Below are 24,704 nucleotides of genomic sequence, written 5' to 3' on the forward strand. Positions count from 1 at the left end.
GGTGTGGGGGTGGAGCTGGTGTGGGGGTGGAGCTGGTGTGTGGGTGGAGCTGGTGTGGGGGTGGAGCTGGTGTGTGGGTGGAGCTGGGGTGGAGCTGGTGTGGGGGTGGAGCTGGTGTGGGGGTGGAGCTGGGGTGGGGGTGGAGCTGGGGTGGAGCTGGTGTGGGGGTGGAGCTGGTGTGGGGGTGGAGCTGGGGTGGGGGTGGAGCTGGGGTGGAGGTGGTGTTGGGGTGGAGCTGGTGTGGGGGTGGAGCTGGTGTGGAGCTGGTGTGTGGGTGGAGGTGGTGTGTGGGTGGAGGTGGTGTTGGGGTGGAGCTGGTGTGGGGGTGGAGCTGGTGTGGAGCTGGTGTGGGGGTGGAGCTGGTGTGGAGCTGGTGTGGGGGTGGAGCTGGTGTGTGGGTGGAGGTGGTATGTGGGTGGAGGTGGTGTTGGGGTGGAGGTGGTGTTGGGGTGGAGCTGGTGTGGAGCTGGTGTGGAGCTGGTGTGGGGGTGGAGCTGGTGTGGAGCTGGTGTGTGGGTGGAGGTGGTATGTGGGTGGAGGTGGTGTTGGGGTGGAGGTGGTGTTGGGGTGGAGCTGGTGTGGGGGTGGAGCTGGTGTGGAGCTGGTGTGTGGGTGGAGGTGGTATGTGGGTGGAGGTGGTGTTGGGGTGGAGGTGGTGTTGGGGTGGAGCTGGTGTGGGGGTGGAGCTGGTGTGAGACTGGAGTGGGAGTGAGAGTAGAGCTCCAATGCCTTGTGCATATTCCTGTTTAGGTGTTCAGAGTTGAGAGGTAAACCATTTCATTGATATCTCGGTTTGCTTCTCATCTGTTTCTTTACATCCATCTAATCTAATTATTGAGGAGTAGAAACAGCCATTATGTCCCACGGTGCCTCACCCAACACTGGTTCAGGTGTAAGACACGTGCAGAGAGACATCAGGACTGGGACAGAGAATCACATAAGCGTATCACTGTACTTACACTCACCAAACACTTGGTTGGTTACTGCTGCACTGTTTAAATACTTTACTTCCCAACACGTTCATAAATAGTTTCTGATCACGGAGCACCACTGCTAATGGTGATGTGGTGGTGACAGCAGTGACACTGACGATGGTGGTTTAAGTTCACCAGTCTCACAGGTTACTGCAGTGCTGTAGGTCTTACACATCACTGTCAGGTCACTGCAGTGCTGTAGGTCTTACACATCACTGTCAGGTCACTGCAGTGTTGTAGGTCTTACACATCACTGTCAGGTCACTGCAGTGTTGTAGGTCATACACATCACTGTCAGGTCACTGCAGTGCTGTAGGTCTTACACATCACTGTCAGGTCACTGCAGTGTTGTAGGTCTTACACATCACTGTCAGGTCACTGCAGTGTTGTAGGTCATACACATCACTGTCAGGTCACTGCAGTGCTGTAGGTCTTACACATCACTGTCAGGTCACTGCAGTGCTGTAGGTCTTACACATCACTGTCAGGTCACTGCAGTGCTGTAGGTCTTACACATCACTGTCAGGTCACTATAGTGTTGTAGGTCTTATAGATCACTGTCAGGTCACTGCAATGTTGTAGGTCTTACACATCACTGTCAGGTCACTGCAGTGTTGTAGGTATTACACATCACTGTCAGGTCACTACAGTGTTGTAGGTCTTACACATCACTGTCAGGTCACCGCAGTGCTCTAGGTCTTACACATCACTGTCAGGCCACTGCAGTGTTGTAGGTCATACACATCACTGTCAGGTCACTGCAGTGTTGTAGGTCTTACACATCACTGTCAGGTCACTGCAGTGTTGTAGGTATTACACATCACTGTCAGGTCACTACAGTGTTGTAGGTCTTACACATCACTGTCAGGTCACCGCAGTGCTCTAGGTCTTACACATCACTGTCAGGCCACTGCAGTGTTGTAGGTCATACACATCACTGTCAGGTCACTGCAGTGTTGTAGGTATTACACATCACTGTCAGGTCACTACAGTGTTGTAGGTCTTACACATCACTGTCAGGTCACCGCAGTGCTCTAGGTCTTACACATCACTGTCAGGCCACTGCAGTGTTGTAGGTCATACACATCACTGTCAGGTCACTGCAGTGCTGTAGGTCTTACACATCACTGTCAGGTCACTGCAGTGCTGTAGGTCATACACATCACTGTCAGGTCACTGCAGTGCTGTAGGTCTTACACATCACTGTCAGGTCACTGCAGTGCTGTAGGTCTTACACATCACTGTCAGGTCACTGCAGTGCTGTAGGTCTTACACATCACTGTCAGGTCACTGCAGTGCTGTAGGTCTTACACATCACTGTCACTTGATGAACCCCCCCCCCCCCCCCCCCCCCCCCCCCCCCCCCCCCACCCCCCACCCCATTCTGTTTTGGATTGACACTGAAATTTATGACAGGAGTCTAAATGAAGGGCATGGCTGTCACCTAGCAACCTGTCTCCGCCTACTTAGGGACAAATGGAGGGTGTGTTAATGGACGCTTTAAAGGGGCAACTCTCCACTGGGGCGGGCCCACCAGCCCCTGTACTGAACCACACGGTGAAGTTACACTTCATCACACAGTGAAGTTACACTCCGTCACACAATGAAGCTACACTCCACCACACACAGTGAAGCTGCTCTCTACCACACACAGTGAAGCTCCTCTCTACCACACACAGTGAAGCTCTCCTCCACCACACACAGTAAAGTTACTCTCTACCACACACAGTGAAGTTACTCTCTACCACACACAGTGAAGTTACCCTCCACCATACACAGTGAAGCTCCTCTCTACCACACACAGTGAAGCTCCTCTCTACCACACACAGTGAAGCTCCCCTCCACCACACACAGTGAAGCTCCCCTCCACCACACACAGTGAAGCTACCCTCCACCACACACAGTGAAGCTCCTCTCTACCACACACAGTGAAGCTCCCCTCCACCACACACAGTGAAGCTCCTCTCTACCACACACAGTGAAGCTACCCTCCACCACACACAGTGAAGTTACTCTCCACCACACACAGTGAAGCTCCTCTCTACCACACACAGTGAAGTTACACTCTACCACACACAGTGAAGCTCCTCTCTACCACACACAGTGAAGCTACCCTCCACCAACTCCATCAGCTTCTCTACTGCACTACGCAGTGAAGTTCTGCTGGATATAGCAAGGATGATCTCCATTCCACAAACTGATTATTTTTGGTGCGTTAAGGACTAATTTTCCTTCTGTGCCAGGTTTCATGGTCAAGTTTGGATACAAAATGCTTGATACATTTAAACAAGAATGATCAATGTAGCATAATGGGTTTTTGACAGGACTTTGGTATCTGTCTGGCTTACATAATAGTCAGATGCTAACGCTGTGCTATCAAAAACAGAATGACGTCAGTGGCTGTCACGTCACATGACGTAAAGTGATTTTAGGCAGGTTTCCCTGACGCAGATTATGCCTTGACTTTGATTTAAATGCCCTGGGGGGGACTTGCAACTGAAAATCCCCCTTAATCTGGTATACCACTCTGCCTTCCATATATGTCATTTTAATTAGTGCAGCGCTGAAACACAGCTGCGTAAATACAGCCCAGCTCTGTGCAGGGATCACCTTCCATATGTATATCTACTCTAATCGGTTTAGAATATTATTACTTTTATATATTTAATATATAAGCATTATAGTGCTGTACTTAAAACAACATGCAAAGAAATAAAGTATATAGGAGAACACAGGCATCATTGCACAAGCTTCCCTAGAGTTGTAGCAGTACTACAGTGGCGGCTGGGTGCAGACCACGTCAGGTCCATGGAGCAACCACACAGGAGAAATGTTCTACTCTCCGCTTGTTATTTCTTAGATGCAATCATAAAATCCTGCAGCCTGGCCATGTGACTTCACAGGAAATTCGTATGCAAAGCTAGGAACAAGAGAGGGTGGTGGAGAGAGAGAGAAAACGGGGGGAGAGGTAGATAGAGAGGAAGAGAGACTTATAGACTTATCACCCCCCTGCCCCCCCTCCAGCTTATGAGTGCAGGCGACATATGCACACATATATGATTTGTCCTACACTAAGAGGCTTTAGGCTGTGTAGTGAATGAAATGAAATGGGTTATGCAACTATTAATGATTCCTGGACGTGCCTGAGAACCGTCCAACGAGATCTAAAACAGACGAGAACAGCCTCACAGCAGCGGTGAGATCTTCCCTATAAGCGCCCCATCTTCACGACTGCTAGTGATCTAGAACACAGCCTGCAGGTCCAGGGTGAGCTGCTTGTCTGACCACACTGCTCCTGGTGAGGAATCATATCACCATAGGAACTACGCTTTACAAATCTCTATAATGGCATCTGTCTTTTTCTCTGATTTTAGTGGGCATCAGAGTCTGGGAACGAGTGAGACGCTATTTTACTCCTCATGGCCACAGAGCCTCCCAGACACACTACATTACTGTTCCACGAGCAATATAATAATTCAGTAAAACTAGCCTATGCACTCACTGTGTGCTTTATTAGAAAAGTTAACCTTGTACCTATCAGTGGTCACATTTATAGGTGCATCTATCTGCTAGATGCATTTTACAGGGGTACTATTACAGACTGGAGTCCATTTCTGCCCCTGCAGAGTATGTCAGTCACATTCTACCCCATTCAAGACTGGTTCATGTGTGACCACAGACTGACTGCTGACAGGAATACTATTGTGTCTGGCTGTTGTTAATGGAGCAGTGACGCTGACATGATAGTCACACGGGGGGTTTATAAGGCATGTGAGCACCAGACAGTTTTTACAGTTACACTGCAGAGTTGGGAGTGATCCATCACTTGTAGAAACCCCAGCAAACATGAACCTATAAGCAGATTGGGCAGATTGTACATTTACATTTATGGCATTTGGCAGACGCCCTTATCCAGAGTGACTTACATTTTTATCTCATTTTTTATACAAGTGAGCAATTGAGGGTTAAGGGCCTTGCTCAGGGGCACCTCAGTCATGGCCTCAGGTCCGGGAATCAAACCCACGACCCTCCGGTCACAAGACCAGTTCCCTAACCACCAGGCCATGATTGCCCATGATTGATAAGTACATGATTGCCCATGATTGATAAGTACACGGGTGCATCCTATGATCTTATTATATGCATCCGCTCTATAGACTGCCATATATTTTATAGTCAAACGTAATCCACCATTGTTGTCAATGATCTGAATCAGCTGACCGAGTAGTGTATCGTGTGGTTGTATTGTCAGTATTGTGTGTACTTTATGTCTAAACTGCTTTTGACCAAAGGATGTGTGGTGAATGCTTTAAATATTTATTCATATTATGAATGCACTTGAAATACTCTACAGTACCTCATACGTTTCCCAGGTACTCATCAGCTGTGCAGAGAGCAAACTTCTGAAGTTCTACCTCAGAAACTTATTCATGTAAGATTCTTCTTCATATTTGAGGAAGTTTGAAGGTGCAGCATTTTTAATGTTCCTTAATGCTGTGGTTGCTGGGATCTGTGAGAGACTCTCCTCCACGCCCAGATGTTCCCATCACCACCGGGACAAGCTTGGTGTTAAACCTCCACATTCTCTCTAGTTTTTTTCTCAGTCCCTGGTTTCCATCACCAGGGACTTCCATATCTATCTACTGTTTGCTGCATTTTATGTCTGGATGGTTTGCCATTACTTTATCTGTCTGAATCTGGAGGTCCCATAGGACTTTAGCCTGGTCCTTATGTATAACAACAACAAAAGCTCAGGTAATACATTAAAGAGACCAGTGCAAACATGGCATATCTGCTCAGAGAAGAAAGCAAGTTATCATCATTCAAATAAGTTCTATGTACATAGAACAGACTATAAACTAGTGGCCAATGGAGAGGTACAGCTGTGGAATGAAAGTACCTAAAACAGCCTGCAGCTCGATGGACTTTGATTTAGTCTTGTTCTACGCTTAGCTATGTTTTATCCCAAACAGGAAGTATCCATGACAGGAATAAATGCTTTACATTTAAATTCACTGAATCAGCATTGCAAAGCAAAACAACACAAGGATGTTAAAGCTGGGGTAGAAACCATATCCCCCTGAGTGCAAAAGTCATCAATAGGGTGATAAGACAAGCTCAAGTTAATTCCCTCAGTGTGAAGTTTTTCATTTTCTGGATAATCACTTTTATATGGAAACACAGTGTAAGGATGTTGAAATGAGTAGATTTATCATTATATTCATTAAATGTATCATTATATTGATGGTTATGACTAACCAGCTAAATGTGCGCTGAGCTTTGGAAAAGCAGTTTTATGGTTAAATAATTTAGGTTTTTGTCTTAATACATTTTCATCTTCTTTTGAATTCCTCCGTCCAAAACAACTGATTTTAATTTTAATTCAACACAGTTTAACATCTTGTACACTAACTGTAATTATTAAATATCTCCAGACGTCAGGCAATAGCCAAGATACAGCAAAACCAGCTGACCCCAAAACCCAAGGACCACAAGTCCTGAAAGTTTGTACTGAGCTGATCTGTTAGGAGGAGAAAAGTTTGTACTGAGCTGATCTGTTAGGAGGAGAAAAGTTTGTACTGAGCTGATCTGTTAGGAGGATTAAAGTTTGTACTGAGCTGATCTGTTAGGATTCGAAAAGCTGCAGAACCTCTTGAAAGTTCAAGTGATTTGAGAACTACTGCCAGAGATTAACGGTGAAGGAGGAAGACTCCAAACGAACTAATTCCATTCTGAGACACGGTTTAATCAACCTAATCTGCTGTGAAGGGAATATTAGAAATTCAAATAATCTCCACAGAGAGGGAGGGAGTACAGGAGGGGGGTAGGGAGAGAGGGAATTATAGAAAGAAAGAACGCAATGGCACGTGAGAAGGAGCACGTGAGAAGTAGCACGTGAGAAGGAGCACGTGAAAAGTGCTACTTAGAAATGTGTCCTTATTTATTCCCTGCCCTACCATAAACATATAATGTAAACATGATCCCAACAGTAAACAAACAAGAAAGGAGGCACCATTGAGTCTCACTTGCACATTTGTCATCCTGAAGTTTGAGAACAACCTTGGGGGGGGAGGGGGAAATAGCCCTTATCCCTTATCCCCGCGACCCAGAGTCAGAGGAACAACCGTTTGCAGCTTCATTACACCACCCTGCCTTCTGAAATGCTCCACACAGACCTGGATAGATTCGTTCTAGCCTCCATTTGCATGACTCTAGCCACATGGAAGCTTTTAAAGTCCTCTGAGTGGCCCCATAATCTCAGCTCTGCTGGCAGAGATAACCAAGGAGTCAATATTGACTGTTTAGTCAATAAACAGAACACTTTACATTTTTGTCAATCTATCTGGCTGTTCCAGCTGTAGTTACATGTTTATTATTTAAACACCCCACAATGGGCTCCATATCACCTAAAACGTTTTGTGCCTTTAACTATTTTACAGTTTGTCCTAAGATAAAAATGCTTTAACACTAGAACAACGGGATGGGTCATGACCAGGCCCGTTGACAGTCTTGCTAGGGCCCGGGACAAGAAAGTCTAATGTGCCCTCCCCCCCCCAAGCCCCCCCCCCCCCCCCCCCCCCCCCCCCGGCGCACGTCATTTGAATTTCGTCATTTGACAATATAGCCACACATCAAAGCTGTTTCTGACAGCTGACTGGTTATATACTTGACGCGTCGCGAGCGGTGCGAGGGTTCGCGCGAAAATGACGTAATCGCAGTGGCACTGACCGTGTGCGAGGGCCTCGCGCGCTGTCCATGCGAGGTCGTGCACCTCTTGACTTTTGTAACTTCGCGCGCGACGCGCTTCAGCGCAATGAACAAAGTCATGTTTGCAGGGTTCATACACCTTTATAATGTGGAATTAAAGCACTTGTACTTCACTTTAAAGGTCAATTTCAATATTTTCCAACACGTTAAACTTAATTGAGTTAAATATTTATACATTTACTCGAAATAATTCGCTTTTTATCACATTATTTAATGGTTGTTTATTTTCAAAACGCCCAATCTTAACGTCTTCACGAGAACTGTTCAGTCAGACAGCTATTTGTTGTGAAACAAAGTAGTTACTTTCAACCATTTTCAAGTACTTTAGCCTAAATTCCAGCACTTTTCAAACCTGGAACACAATGCAACTTTAAAATTCGTCAGGTAAATGTTTTCCTTTCTTTTCTGCGCTCCAGATTTCTGTATTTACTTTAACTATCCACCACTGTATTTCCCGCTGTTGTGCGGGTACCAGCCAGTTACGGTCGGTGCTGGATCAAACCATTTTCCAGTGGGATGCGGGGGTGTATGCACTTAATGGAAAATATGCAAATAGGTTAAAAAACATATATTTTAGCCATTGAATTTATTTTGAGTACAGAATTTTATATTAATGAAAGATTTCAAGATTATTTAAAAATTATAGACTTTAAATAAAAAATAAATTGCTGGGCTCTTTGATGGGCCCCCCTGGCCCTGGGGCCCGGGACAACAGACCCGGTTGTCCCCCCCTGTCGACGGGGCTGGTCATGACTACTTAATACGTATGTGTAAGAAAAATCTGAAAAAATTTACATTTCTTTATTTAGCATGCTTAATTGACAAACGAAGACAAAAGCTGATTTACAGTAGTTGTGTGCATGATACAGCAGCCTATACGAACGGCGAGATGAGTAAATTGACGTAGTAAATTCACGTAGTTTCAGACTGAAGACGTAGCCTGCTTCTGCTGTTTTGCAGACCGACGCCACCGTGATTTTGCTCTCATGACTATAATAGGGCTGTTACTACGAGTCATAATGTCTGCAGCTGCAGCACGATAGCAAGTAGGCTAGTGAGCGCGGATTAACTGGACCAGAGTAACAGGTCTACGGTGTCCTGGACTGGGCAGAGTCCAGACTCCACACTTCTCACGCTGCTGGATGTTAGCACTGTAAACACTGCTAGCACGCCGAGATAAAGAGATGGACGTAATAACTCTGTAAACAATTTGCACTGGTGCAGTGTGACAGTAGCGTGGAGTTTCGGTGGAGTGTCACTTGACGTAAACCGCCATTAGTGGTAGATCAAAACAGCCACTGTTCTAGTGTTAAGATATCAATTCTTAAACCATGAAATCTAAAAGTGAATCAACCATATAACCATATAAACTCACACTAGGCCTGCAATCTTTGTGGCAAAGTTTGCTTCCAGGCGTTGGCAATACTCAAACGATGATTCTGAGATCACTTTCAAGCTTTCGTAATATGTTCAGCATTGGCACGGAGCTTTTTGGCTGAAGCTATAACTGCCACCGGGCGATAACACGTTCACATATCTAGGTCTATCTTTCATATCTGACAAAGAAAGCATGAACAATGCCATTCAGGCAAGTGTGAAGAGCTGTTTAACAGGAGAGCCCAGAGACATCCCTGACCATATGGTTCTGCGTCCGAACCGACCAAACACCCAGGAAACAGGAAGCAGGCTGCTGAGGAATGTTCTCAGCACTTCTTTCCATATCAGAACTGAGGAGTGAATCACCAAGCAGAGGAAGACACTTGCATGCCCAGATCCAGATGACAGTGGAAAGGATTACGCCACAGTGCTGTTGACAGGCTGAAGGAGAGCTGAGAGGTGTTGGGGTTTTTCATACTGATGTAGCCCTGTGTGTGAATTCTGTGCTTAATTACATGTAACACATAATAGTTCCAAATGAGAGTTTCTTCAAAACAGAGAAGAAAGCTGTTCTCTTCAAGGAAATGGTTGGAACATGGTGTTTCTGGGCATGTGTCTCCGGTATTTCCCTTTAATTATGATCTTCAAACGTGCGGTGGACAAAGCCAGGCCAGTTTTCTTCTAGGCGTGTTCAAGATCCTATTAAAAAGGGAAAATGGAAATATAAAAGGGGTGAATGTCAAACGGAGAGAAAGAGAGGGAAAGGGAAGTGGGAGAGAAGGAGAGAATAAAAGAGAGGCAGAGAGACACAGAACGAAAATCAGATCTGTGTAATTATAACTTAATGTGAACAAGTCTACATTGTCTCTGTTCCAAAGAGTTAATGAGTTTTAGGCTCAAAAACAACTCTATCATGAAAATGGTCTTCACATTGGGCATTTGTAGGGAATGAAGTGTCACTGGCCAATAATAGTAAGAGTATTACTGCACAGAAGAAGGTATATCCCCCAGAACTAATGGAAGTGTGGCGACATTTGAACCGTTCAAACTGTGCAAACGTAGTAGCGTATACTCCAGGCTATGTAAAAGAAGCGTATCCCTGGCTGCAAGAACATCAGTAGGAACGTGGCTCAGTCACTAAACGAGTGTGGCCTCTTCTGACTATATGGTTGGGTTAAGACGCTAACCATTCATACTGTGATGAAGGAACAGAATATTTATTTTCCAAGATGGCTGCTGAAATGAATCTCTGCTTGCTCTGGGTCAAAAGAGGCCATGCGATTCTTAAAGCTGCTTATTCTCGGCACAAAAACGGCTTGAAATATGTGATTTTTTTTTCATAACGGACATCATCGCCATGCTTAATAAATGACCATCAGCATGGCCTAAAATCAACCAGCAGGCCTGTGCACCCTCCAGCACATTTGTCATTGTGTTCCCTGGTGTGTTCAGTGTCATTAGAAGCCACTGCGATAGCAGTCAGTGTTTATGATTCTGCCTTTGTCGTGAGAGCCCAGGCATGAGTTCCCCAACGCTGTGTAGCATTAACATCTTGGCGTGACTCTTTTGCACATGTCAGATTCTTGCCATTTTGCTCTACAAAACCCTGAAACTCTTTGGAACAGCCATTTGTCTCCAACTCATATTCCAGCACACCAGCACATGTTGTGTTGTGCTCCATCTCCGGGTAGGATACCGGTCTACATCTAACAGCCTTCAACATCACACAACAGATCTGGGATCAGTGAAACATGACAGCTTTGGTACAACACTCTTGTTGTCTTGGTTTCGCCATGAAGGGATTATTTAGTGAGGCCAAGCAGCTTTGAAATCCAACAGCTTGCCTCATTTCATTACACCAATTAAACAGAGGTTTGTTTCTGCTGTGACTCCTCTCATCCAGAGAGCTGAGGGAGGAGAGAGACATCCTCTTACCCACAGAGGGTTCAAACAGGACCAGGGCCTGTAATGCACTGCTATTCCTGAAATCCACTGTAATCTGGACAAACAATTGGTTTATTCCCGCTAGTGTGCCCCCACCTAAAAAAAGTTACTTTCACGATATGATCACTCACTGCCTCTTACTTGAATGTGACTGGATGAGACTGACTGACCAAAGTTTCAGATTTCCCGGTGTTTAAAATGAGCTTTCAGTCCACAAGTTGCCTCTCATCTCTTACTTGAACAGCAGTGAAAACACAGTCAAAATTGTATTAACTCATTTATCCAGAAAGAATACATATGCTTTACCAATACAAAAAAAAATGCATTTGTTCGTTTTGAACAAAAAAGGAAGGAACGAAATATTACTGGCAAATATTATACTACCATGTTTCTATCTAGCCAAGACTCTCTATTTTAGTTAAAGTAGGCCTACCTTATTCCATCTCATTGCACAAGGATTTAGTTTAGTAACGTATATAAATTATTTACATCGGAAAAATATTTTAGCCTAAAAGTTTAGCCTCAGTTCAAGCAGGTGTCAGTTACTCTAATTCTTAAATGGTATTTGCTGACAGTGGCCAGATTTAAGCCTAATACTAAAGAAACGCAGGGATTTCCTGTTTTAGTCCTTTCCTAAAATCATTTACTCTGCAAAAACAGCAAAACCGTTATCGCTAGTTTTAGTATAAACTAAACTCCTGTTATTATACGCCGTGTGGTTTTAAAAATCAATGAAATAATTGTTTACAACACTAGATTTGACAGGATTACTAACAGATTGCGGCTGGTGAGTTTAATTCGTTCTCAGGGGATTAAATCATGATATTATTGATGTGTGGCGCATCTTAACATCATCAGCATCAGTATCTTTATCTTATCATAATTCACTGTGTATGTGAGGACACAACATCGCTACCGGAGCGGAGTGGACCGGCACCTACTCCGGTTCCGTCGTCGCTGGGGGGCGTATTGTACTCAGGAATGAGGAAAAATTAGTTCCACATTAAATTCACAATTTTTGGATTTTTGCTTTAATTTCCATGGTAATTCGTTTCGCCCTCGCGTCAGTTTTAATTTTTATACTGTGTCGGTTTATAGTTGTTCAGATGTCGGAGATTCTCTTGCGTTTAAATGTCTCATTTAAGCACAGATCACAGTTTGATGCTGAGGTTGACTGCGAGGTCCAGGCAGCCTGACAAGCGCTCCGGAACCGGGCTCACCATCGTGCCCGTCCGTGGTAATTAAACAGGTCACCTCCACCCTGTAGCCCACGAGCCGAACCGAACACACTGTGTGTTTATAATCATGTGTGTGTATGAATGTGTGTTTATAATCATGTGTTTGTATGAATGTGTGTTTATAATCATGTGTGTGTATCAATGTGCAGCCGTTATTATCCAGATGGATTCCCCGCACGTCAAAGCGTCTGAATTTCATAAAAGATTCATTAGAGATCTGTGCCTGGTCCAAACCTATAAAACATTTATCTCTCTCTCAGCCCCCGAATCCCCCCCCCCCCCTCTCTTTCTCTCTCTCTCTCTCTCTCTCTCTCTCTCTCTCTCTCTCTCTCTCTCTCTCTCTCCTCCGCTTCCCCAAGCTGCAGCTTTCCTTCACAGCGCGTGCAGTTCTTGTCGTTCTTCTCGCACTTTGCACGGACAGTTTAAAGGAGGGAATACTCGTGTTTCACCGGACCGCCCTTCACCTGTGTGGATTCCTCCTGGGCCACAGTGATCTTCTTCTACTCTGACATTCCCCCCATCACTCCTGGGAAACTAACTGGGGCTGGTGGTCGGCGTGGCCCCGGTGCGAGGTGTGTGTCGTCCTGATCTTCAGTGTGGATGTTCCTGTGTTCCTGCTCCACCAGATGAGCGAGGACGCGTGAACGGGAGACGCTGTTCTCCGGTTCTCCGGGTTCTGCGGGTTCTGCGCCGCGCGCCTCCACCGTGCGGTGAAGTTGCGATGGGAGGGATGGCCCGTGTTTAGTCGCTCGCGCTCAGGATTTGCAATTATTTATTCATTGTCACAACGAAGCATTTGCTGTCTCCTCCACCGAGGACCACTGGCAGGAATTACTGACGGGATTTATTCATAAATCATGAAGACGTTTATTGTAGAGGGTAAGTATCCAAATACATCCCTTTGCAAAAGTTTGTCTTGTGTATTTTCGCCCATTTCGTTTGAGCAGGACCTACAGGAGCGATTAAAAGCCCGATTGTGTCCTGTATCATCATACGTGTGACCTGTAGTGGCGAATTATGGACTCGAAACGCTGCGGTGAATAATAGCTCGGTTTGGGTACCGCAGCTGTGTGGGTCTTCATGGTCGTCCGGTTGAATATGTGCATGTCATGTCTTTACTGCACCTGGTCAGACACAGTCTCGCTTGTTCGTGGTGGTTAGTCGTGTTTGATCGACTCAGGTGGGGAACTCAGCACGAACCATGGAGTCAGGAGACAAGCTGCTCCATATAACGTACTCCTCCCAAGTCCTTTTTTCCGACTCGGAACAGACACTCACAACCTTGGGTCACAACTAGGCTAAAGATTGTGAAACAGATCGCGCAGTTGTGTGGGTCACTCGAGACGAACGATGGGTGTTTAAGGAGTGCCTGCTAGTCTATCCGAACTGGTAAACTGCGTCGTATTATCCGTGTAGGATAAAAAAGTCTAGGCGTTTGCATCCCTCTCTCATGGTATCAACTTACAGCCATCAGTGAGAATGAGACCTGGAACTTGGCATCATGCCAGTCTTATCCCATCTTCGGTGATGTGAATCGTGGGTCATTTTTCAGTTTTACCTAGACACAAACCTGGGCTCAACCACGCAGCAACATTTAATACAGACCACACGACCTCCTCCTCCTGTCTGTGTTCAGGGACACAGGTGAGACATTATCAGGGCACCGTTAACCTCTACTGCAATGTTTCACCCCTTCCTCCTTGCTTAGATCTGCAATAAGCAATAGCCAGTAACCGATATCTGTTTTTTGTTTTTCTTACAAGATTAGTAATTAGTAAAATATATATTTATATATGTACAAGGATACATACATCACACACACACACATACACTCACATATACACAAACATATGAAAATATGAGAAATGAGAGTCTCGAAAGCCTGGGCTCCACCCACGTAACGGGGGCAGAAGCTACACCATTCTGAGTGTGTCTTCACAGCACATTTGGAGAAGGTTACCGCCTCGGGTGCCCAGTGCCAGGTCCTTCAAACAAACACCCCGTCGTACTGGTCAGAGAAGATGGCCGGCCAGTGTGCATGCTCGCTGGGAGCAGGTGAGGGACGTGTTTGTGCAGATGGTGAGTTGTGGATGCTCGTTAAGGTGGAGGAAGGAAGAAGCAGCCCAGTGTTGGTGTTGGACCTGACGGAGGTTCAGTTCCTGTCCTGTAGTTCCACAACTTCACTGCCCTCCATTTGTTTAGTTCGAAAAATATTTCATGTTCATGTGTTTTGGGGAGGAGTAGGAGAGAGAGAGAGAGGATGGGAGAGAGATGGATGATGAGAGAGGTGTAGAAGCAGGAGGGGTAATGATAAAGTGATAAATGGAAAGGGAGACGGGTGCTTGAACACTCCACGGCCCCCTCCACCCACACCACCCCCTCCACCCCCATCACCCACACCTGTGAAAGACACATGTTTAGCAGATCTGAGGTGCGGGATTGGGGTTTTAGTCCTGAGAATTAAGGAGCACGGTGGCTTTCTATCTGCAAAAGTGTTGATTGGGCGATCTCTGATCTCTCTGGCTATCTCTGATCTCTCTCACTATCTCTGATCTCTCTCACTATCTCTGATCTCTCTGGCTATCTCTGATCTCCTCTCTGACTATTTCTGATCTCTCTCACTATCTCTGATCTCTCTGGCTATCTCTGATCTCTCTCACTATCTCTGATCTCTCTGGCTATCTCTGATCTCCTCTCTGGCTATCTCTGATCTCCTCTCTGACTATCTCTGATCTCTCTGACTATCTCTGATCTCTCTCACAATCTCTGATCTCTCTGGCTATCTCTGATCTCCTCTCTGACTATCTCTGATCTCTCTGACTATCTCTGATCTCCTCTCTGACTATCTCTGATCTCTCTCACTATCTCTGATCTCGTTGGTTATCTCTGATCTCCTCTCTGACTATCTCTGATCTCTCTCACTATCTCTGATCTCGTTGGTTATCTCTGATCTCCTCTCTGGCTATTTCTGATCTCTCTATCTCTGAGCTCTCTGGATATCTCTGATCTCTCTGACTATCTCTGATCTCTCTGACTATCTCTGATCTCCTATCTGACTATCTCTGATCTCTCTGACTCTCCCTGATCTCTCTGGCTATCTCTGATCTCTCTGACTATCTCTGATCTCTCTGGTTATCTCTGAGCTCTTTGGATCTCTCTGATCTCTCTGACTATCTCTGATCTCTCTGGCTATCTTTGATCTCCTCTCTGACTATCTCTGATCTCTCTGACTACCTCTGATCTCTCTGACTATCTCTGATCTCCTCTCTGACTATCTCTGATCTCTCTGACTATCTCTGATCTCTCTGGATATATCTGATCTCTCTGACTATCTCTGATCTCTCTGGATATCTCTGATCTCTCTGACTACCTCTGATCTCTCTGACTATCTCTGATCTCTCTGGATATCTCTGATCTCTCTGACTATCTCTGATCTCTCTGGATATCTCTGATCTCTCTGACTACCTCTGATCTCTCTGACTATCTCTGATCTCTCTGGATATCTCTGATCTCTCTGGATATCTCTGAGCTCCTAACAAGCTTCCGTCTGCTCAACTCACTGAGTCATGTTAACACACACGTTTATATTCCAGTAATAATGGATTTTGCCCAGTGACATTTTGATTTAGATTTGAGTTTGTTTCAGCTTACTGTTTTTGTGTTAGCTCCACATACATTTTGGTGAATCCATTTTTGGAATATAAGAGGCTGGAACGTCCATTGTATTGTATTTATTGTATTGAGCTGTTTGTTAATTGTCTTTTTTATTTTCTACTTTATCTTTTCCTCTTTATGTCCTCTCAGCTCATCCCAGGCAAAATGTTAACACAGCACAGCTTACAAGTCATTGTCCCTGTAGTAACCACTGAGCTGACATGGTGACATGTCTATTGCTGAAGATCATTGTGATAGCTGCTTCAAATGACCCCAGAAACACACTCATTATCTGTGTGTGTGTGTGTGTGTGTGTGTGTGAAGGAGAGAGAGAGAGAGAGAGAAAGACAGAGACAGAGAGAGAGACAGAGAAAGAAAGAGAAAGCACTTGCACTTAGTCAATAATAAGCTCATTTTTTTGCTGTGTGTGTGTGTGTGTGTGTGTGTGTGTGTGTGTGTGTGTGTGTGTGTGTGTGTGTGTGTGTGTTTGTGTGTGTGTGTGTGTGTGTGAATGAGTCACCGGGGAGACGGTTTCATCTGTTACTGCAGGTGTGAATTAGATGACGCCCAGAGTCTCTTTGGTTTTGTACATGGATGCTGAATGATTTGAGTATCTTCATGTGCACCCCGGGCTTGTGTCCACCGTGTTCCTCAATATCAATCTTCTCAAAATGATCACAGCAAAGTTTCCACACTCACATCTCTACGTAAGCATTGTGTGTTTGTGTCATTGCTAATCGCATCTTTAGATGTGATGCACCCCATGGAACTGGATTAGAACTCACTCACTCACGATTAAGAGTGATCAAGATTTGAATATTTCCATATTCATATTCACATGTATAAGACCTTACACATATTATCAAATTGATTTTCTACCTTGAGCTAATGTTATTTACAGGTTTTCTGATGCCTTCCATCTTTAAAGTATGTTTGTTATTATGTATGTTTGTTATTGCATATGCTTGTTATTACGTATGTTTATTACGTATGCTTGTTATTACGTATGTTTGTTATTATGTATGTTTGTTATTACATATGTTTATTATTACGTATGCTTGTTATTACGTATGTTTGTTATTACGTATGCTTGTTATTACGTATGTTTGTTATTACGTATGCTTGTTATTACGTATGTTTGTTATAGGTTATTGCCCATAATCTGTACACATTCTAAGGACTTTGTATTCGACATCCATTACAATTATACACTCATTTTAAGTGTCACTCAAGTATCACTCAAGCATTGAGCACACTGTATTTTTTAAATATGCGAACATATTTGCATATTTAAAATGTGCAAACAAATGTGCAGACATATAATTTACTTCTGTCTGTTCTACGTGTAGATGCTTTATTAAATTACATTAATGTTCTAATGCACTGGTGAGTGTTACGTGACACCTTGGCCTAATTACTGCATTATAATGAGCTCTTCATGTTTGTGTAACTATTCAGGCCACGAGGTGGCTATTAACTACATGTAACTATTATCCATGGTTTTTAACTATTTAGGGCGTTGTTCTCTTTCATATGGATTAGATGCTAATGCTATGCAAATCCAGTGGACTAAAGCGTGTATGCACGGACTTATTACACAGGGCCTTATGGCTGTCACAGTCTTTATTATCACAGATATGGTTGGATTGGAGGATTAGGAATTGCTGCTTTGTGATTTAGTCACTGATACTGAATGAGAAGACCAGTGGCATAATTAGTATTTCCAGAGCAGCTCCAGTGCAAAGACAAAATAGAATACAGTGCAGCTGCTGGGTGAACTGTGGCGTCCGTAGAGATTGGCGACGCTCAGAAGAGTGTGCTGCTCACTTCACGTTCGAGTTCCCACCTACGGCGTTTACAACGGGCATAATAGCCAAACCAGCTCCTGTCTTCTGAAGCATGCAGTCTATGAAGTTTGTGAAGTGCTCACATTTAACTTTTCGCTTTTGAGCTCAGATTTTGCTCTTGAATTTCTTCTCTGTCTCCACGGTCTCCTGCCAGCACGCCACCGACTACATAAAAAGTCAAAGTCTCCTGTATTGTTAAATGTTCATGCTAAACTACCTGGATCACAGCAGATATAGTGTATGTGAATTCATGAATTTCATGCTAACCTGATATTTAGAGCGTTATTGTGTTCTATTACCATCACATTTACCAGTGCAATTGCAGTGTGGTGTTTTTGTCCATGCTGGGCGTCTGTATTGTGTCTTCTGACCACAGTGTCTGGATTAAGTCTGTTCCTGATGAACAGCAGACTTAATTTAGTGAATAGATGTATTATTTTTTTAAATCGCATCTGGTAAAAGATTTTTGGAGTGTGTTTAAACATCTCAATCCAATTGTATGCAAATTCACACAACAATATAATGTGTTATTATATAAATGGTGTCAATCAAGCTTTATACGTGTAGAAGTAGCAACTAACAACATAACCAAGAGGAACACTGTACTTAACTGACAATGTAAATGCATTATTTACATAAAATATTAAATACTTTGAACACCTAATATAACATGATCATTTTAATTTTAATTGAATCTAAGAAAGATTCTGCTTGTGCTCAACAGTCATCAGTGACGGTTTAATTTCAGCAGACTAAACTCCCTCCGTGTTCCAGAAACAGGCCCACAGGGCTTTAAGATGTCCAACAAGTTCTCACTAAGATTCTGATTACAGGCACACGGTTCTCTGAGAGAAATAGACCCTCCGTCGAATTTGCAAAGATGCATGGCCATTAAGTGACGAGAACGTGGTGAGAAACGTGATGTGCTTGTGGGTGTCTGAGACTCACAGCAACCATGACAGCTCTTAAAAAGAAATTGCGGGCTTGGTGTCTCGGAAGTGGCGCGTAGACAGAAGCCGATGCTGCCGGTTCTTCTGCGTATGGTGCTCCCCTTTCAGACCTGCTGACTGATAGAGAGGAGGTTGGGTCTTTAAGGTCCAGAAACAACAAAACAGGACCATGCATCAAGACGCAATCACACATGTGTCCAAACTAATGTTTTATAGGGGCACAAAAGTGCATATTTGACATTTTTTTAGATCAGTCAAATAAATCAATAAGAACTGTGTAGTGAACAAGAGAGCGATGCTATCCTTAAAACCTAATGAAGCGTTTGATACGGAGAAAAGCTCTCATCATGCTGGCATGACCTGACAAATAGTTTTTTTTTTTTTTTATAAATAAAAGAAATAGACACAAAACAAAAACAGGAAGAGCGTCCTTGTTGTTACGTCTTAGAATCCAATACAGGCAAAACAAGGTTTGAAAGCATTACGCAACATTCAAGCTTCAAGGATTTCGTCGTGTCCTTTGAAAAACCACACGGTAGCTGGTAAAGGAAGAGTACAGGGCGTGTGAGGCCGATGAAGGTGTGGAACGTCCTGGAGGAGGTGAGGGCACGACCCCTTGAAGAGAGCAGGTCAGACATTCCCAACATGCTCTTCAAACATTGGTACATTTTCACCAGAAACCCCAATAGCCCTTACAGTAGAAATGATGGAACTGGACCTGTAGGGAAGAGGCATGTCTGTCAGAATTGGACAGATTGTACCAAGAACTGTATTACCCCAGAACTTTAATACCCCAGAACAGTAATACCTCAGAACTTTAATACCCCAGAACTTTAATACCCCAGAACAGTAATACATCAGAACTGTAATACCCCAGAACTTTAATACCCCAGAACTTTAATACCCCAGAACTGTAATACCCCAGAACTTTAATACCCCACAACAGTAATACCCCAGAACTTTAATACCCCAGAACTGTAATACCCCAGAACAGTAATACCCCAGAACAGTAATACCCCAGAACAGTAATACCCCAGAACAGTAATACCCCAGAACTGTAATACCCCAGAACTTTAATACCCCAGAAGTTTAATTAATACCAATCACTTGTGGACCCCCAAACCTTACAAGACATATGAGATGTAAAGCATGGGCACGTACACACACATGTACACACACACACACACACACACACACACACACACACACACACACACCTGGTCGTTCCTGCTCTTTCAGGCTAGCCTTTGTTCCCACAGCTAGTTGATGTTTGTTCAGACGCCCTTTCTCCTGTCGCGCCATGTGGACACCAACGCTAACGCTCACTGCCAGACCAACGGAGGGTCTGGTGTCTCCTTGTGTTGGAGGTGGGAGAGGCGTGTGGGGAGAAACACGGCGTGTGGGGCCAGCTGAACGCAGCCAGTGATGGACGATCTGGTAAATAGTTAATTAGACAGAGCAGAGGAGGATCTTAAATTAGGTGCAAGACCAGAGACTTTGTCAGGACAATGAGTCAGTGTCACACCCTTATTTGATTCTCCCTCTCTCTCTCTTTCCTCTTCTCTTCATTCATCTTTTTCTCTCAATATGTCTTCAACATTCTCTTCATCCTTCTGTGGCCCAGGTGCCTCAGCACTTCTTCTTTCTCTCTCTCTTTCATGCACACACTCTCACTCCATCTTTCTCCCTCTCTCTCTCACTCCCTTTCTCTCTCTCTCTCTCTTTCTAATAGTAATACAACAGAACCATTAGTGCCTCTCTGCTGTAGTCTCTCTCAGATAAATGAGATCATTTGAAGTCTGAAAGCCAGCAGGTCTGAACTCAGACACAACTCACTAGTGGAGCCATCAGACCTTCTGTAAGTATGGGTTGGATAAAAATACAATATAATATAATATTGGCGATTATAGCAAATGGAGTGTGTCTCACAATGTATAAAACCACCTGGGTGAACCCTTTAACATGGCTGTGCTTCTTTACTTGACCAAAACAAATGTTTCTTATGTGAAAGCCGTGATGAATCAGAACACCCACAGAACACTCATCTGAAATGTCTGAGATTGAATGCTCACAGCTCAGAATAATAATTCTTGCGATTTGTCAGAGGGCTAATCTGCATATTGCAGTACTGTGATAGCAGTATTACAAATGTCAAGAATGTAATAATGATTAACAAATCATACATTGTGTAGACCTAGCCGCACCTCTCTCACTCTAAGACCTTTCATCCTCCTCACCACGTCTGACCAAGGCAGGCAACGGGTCAGAACGCTTCACGCTTTGGGGCACCACAGAGGGGGTATATTGGAAACTGCTGACCCAACAGGGCTCAACGGAGATTCGTGTTGACTCTTTTGAAGGTGCCTCTTTGATTTATTAAACCCATGTGATCTGGTTCCGTTCACTCCCTTGAATAATAAGCCACGTCTATCGATCTCGATCACACAAAACCAAACAAGTCACTGTCGGATACAGTCTCGCTGTTTATCGGAGTAGTTATGGCCACACAGTGAATATTCCCATTTTGAGTCTGAGGTGTAACCCAACAGATTTTTCCTATGGAGGACAATATAGCTAGAGATAACACACCACAGTACACTGAGTTTGAAATCACTTATCAGACATCAATTCCATTTGTTCTTTATGCTGTAAGTCGGTACGTTATCTGATCTTGGTGAAGAAGACCAATGTTTCTGTCAAACCCTTGGCTAAACAACTGCCGTTGTCTGTTAAGTTGGCAAGCAGCATAGCACAGATGATATTTCCAGTCTGGTCTCACCATCCTTCTCTGCCTTCTTGTGCAGACTCACTAATAGTTTCTGCCTTCACGTTGGCCTTAACGCCATCGTTGAAAACGTGTGTTGCTCTGCACGTACAGTGAAGAGTGATGGTGCCAGATCGGCCTGGCCCCCGTACACACAAACACACACGCACTGCTAATGAACAGCAGAAGACAGGGTCACGTCCATGGACGCGCGCGCGCGCGCGTGAGACGCTGGACACGAGCTGCAACACAGACACGACTTGGGAAACGTGGAGAATGAAAAGCAGAATCCAGAGAGACCACGGCGAGCTAGTGTTCATTAGAGAGTCAAATTGAATGATCTGAGCTCAGATAAACTTTTAACTATATATTTTCATTCTTTTCCTTTGCTTATCTGCATGAAGCACACAGAAAAATGGTCACTTCATTATTTGTGTGGATTCTGGAAGAACAAACAAACGTTTATTCCATTTAGTGTGAGTCATTGATTTATACCAGTCGAAGAGAAGGAAAACTAAAATACCTCACCCTGTGAGACTTGTGTGTCATTTTCAGAAGAGAAAAATGCTGCTGAATCCTGTGGGTCTTGGTTTGAATTAGGCGGTGAGCATTAGAGTGGGGAGGTCTAATAGCAAAAGAGCTATTTGGACTGTCACTGGGTCGCCTAGAACAAATTTATGCTGTTTACAAGTGTTTTTTTTGAAAGAGACGAACACATTAAGATGTTATTTAGCACTGCCTAAGTGTCTGAGTTCTCTCATACACCAGCAATAACACTTGGGATCGTGATGGGATCTTCTCTGTGGATTATATTTCATATACTTTATGTCATGTGAGTAATGATTGCAACATATGGACGAATCAGTCATGTTAATCACTCATGGATGTCACACATATGTGTCGCCGTGTGAATCGTTCAGGTGAATCACTCAGGTGAATCGTTCAGGTGAATCGTTCAGGTGAATCACTCAGGTGAATCGTTCAGGTGAATCACTCAGGTGAATCACTCAGGTGAATCGTTCAGGTGAATCACTCAGGTGAATCGTTCAGATGAATCGTTGTGCAGTTTGTCCATGTGTTTGTAACCTGCATTCGTCCACACATGAATGTGAGCACGTTGATTGGTTGGACAGGGCGCTGGGCACCGCCCATCTGGGGCACATTTGGTGGAACCGTTTCTCAGCCAATCGACGTCAAGATTTCATCGCTGCAACTAGATAAATAGATTATGCTCCTGACAAAGAGAAGAATGGAGGGTGGAAGTGAGGGAGGGAGGGAGAGATGGAGAGATGGAGAGGGGGAATATGATTAAATCAAAAGGGGCAAATTACAGCTTATCATTAAGCCAAGGATATCAACCATACGCTAAGTGGTGAATTGCATGTTTTACTCCTCCATCCACCTTCAGATCTCTCTCTCTCACACACACACACACACACACACACACATTCATGCTCACATAAAATGTGCAGACACAAGAACTCTCTCATTTCTGTGGAGCAAAACATGACAAGATTCTAGCAGCAATTAAAAGATTTTTATTGCCGGTCTTAAGCCGAAGAGGAAGAGCTCAATATTTCAGAAAGTGCCAGTGGGGTCAGACTGCTGGATGGAGCACAAACACACCCGGTCCTCAGACCCACGAGAGAAGACCCAGCAGAGAGACAGGGAGAGTGGAGAGACAGGTAGAGTGGAGAGACAGGAAGAGCAGATAAACAAATGAAGAGGAAGGGAGAGGAAGAGGAAGACACGCTCGAGATGAAGAAGCAATATTATTAAGCAATCACAATTCAATTTGTGAATCAGGAGTGTACGCCCGACCCACTACAGGGTGAGGTGGGGGTGTGGTGTGCGTGTGTGAGATTGATAGTGTAGGTGCTGATTATCTTGTATAGATATCAAGACCAACCAAATTAAATGTGACCACAGTCCTCTTGACAGAATATCCATTATAAATTACATTTATAATCTCAAGGGCCACCATGGGGGTTGGGAAGTGGGGGTGAGGGTATCTGAATATGTGTGTGTGTGTGTGTGACCAGAGCTCTTAGGAAGTTAGACGTGCTACAGTCAGCCCCACAGTCCCTGACACTGGTACAGCAGCGTGGAAATTCCACCTCTGGGAAACATGTCCCGCCCACATGGTGCAGGACACACCTCCCCCCCGCCCACATGGAGCAGGACACACCTCCCCCCGCCCACATGGAGCAGGACACACCTCCCCCCGCCCACATGGTCCAGGACACACCTCACCCCGCCCACATGGAGCAGGACACACCTCCTCCCGCCCACATGGTGCAGGACACACCTCCCCCCGCCCACATGGAGCAGGACACACCCCACCCCGCCCACATGGAGCAGGACACCCCCCCCCCCCCCGCCCACATGGAGCAGGACACACCTCCTCCAGCCCACATGGTGCAGGACACACCTCACCCCGCCCACATGATGCAGGACACACCTCCCCCCGCCCACATGGAGCAGGACACACCCCACCCCGCCCACATGGAGCAGGACACACCTCCCCCCGCCCACATGGAGCAGGACACACCTCCTCCCGCCCACATGGTGCAGGACACACCTCACCCCGCCCACATGATGCAGGACACACCTCCCCCCGCCCACATGGAGCAGGACACACCTCCTCCCGCCCACATGGTGCAGGACACACCTCACCCCGCCCACATGGTGCAGGACACACCTCCCCCTGCCCACATGGTGCAGGACACACCTCCCCCCCGCCCACATGGTCCAGGACACACCTCCCCCCCGCCCACATGGTCCAGGACACACCTCACCCCCGCCCACATGGTCCAGGACACACCTCCCCCCCGCCCACATGGTCCAGGACACACACCCCCCCCCCCCCCCCTCGCCCACATGGTCCAGGACACACCTCACCCTGCCCACATGGTGCAGGACACACAGAGACAGAGTCGTGTCACACAGGTCACCAACCTTCTGCTCAGAATCATCCTCCTTCTCTGCCGTGAACGCTGCAGGTAAAGTTATACCAGGGGTCTTCAATTAGTTTAAATGTTATTAGACACCCCTAGCAAATTAGAAATTTAAATTTACTGCAGAAGTAGCTGTGTGAACAGGTGAGGGTGTTTTCAGTATATTCAGATAACTTGATTCTATTTGATATAATTATTTCAGTTTTTTTATTTCTTTGAGATGAGGTTTCA

At 45.0% G+C, this 24,704-nt stretch overlaps 1 protein-coding gene across 1 annotated transcript in view; it reads left to right on the forward strand.

Annotated features, from left to right (window-relative positions):
* The first annotated feature begins 12,654 nt into the window (after nucleotides 1-12,654).
* Nucleotides 12,655-24,704, forward strand: part of rtn4r (reticulon 4 receptor) — a 61,555-nt gene continuing 49,505 nt past the window's right edge. The window contains exon 1 of the mRNA XM_076989924.1: nucleotides 12,655-13,180. Coding sequence (XP_076846039.1) covers nucleotides 13,159-13,180 — 22 coding nt within the window. The 5' untranslated portion in view covers nucleotides 12,655-13,158. The remainder of the gene's footprint in view (nucleotides 13,181-24,704) is intronic.

The sequence above is a fragment of the Brachyhypopomus gauderio genome, unplaced genomic scaffold (genome assembly GCF_052324685.1).
Source record: "Brachyhypopomus gauderio isolate BG-103 unplaced genomic scaffold, BGAUD_0.2 sc71, whole genome shotgun sequence".
In the NCBI taxonomy this organism is placed as follows: Eukaryota; Metazoa; Chordata; class Actinopteri; order Gymnotiformes; family Hypopomidae; genus Brachyhypopomus; species Brachyhypopomus gauderio.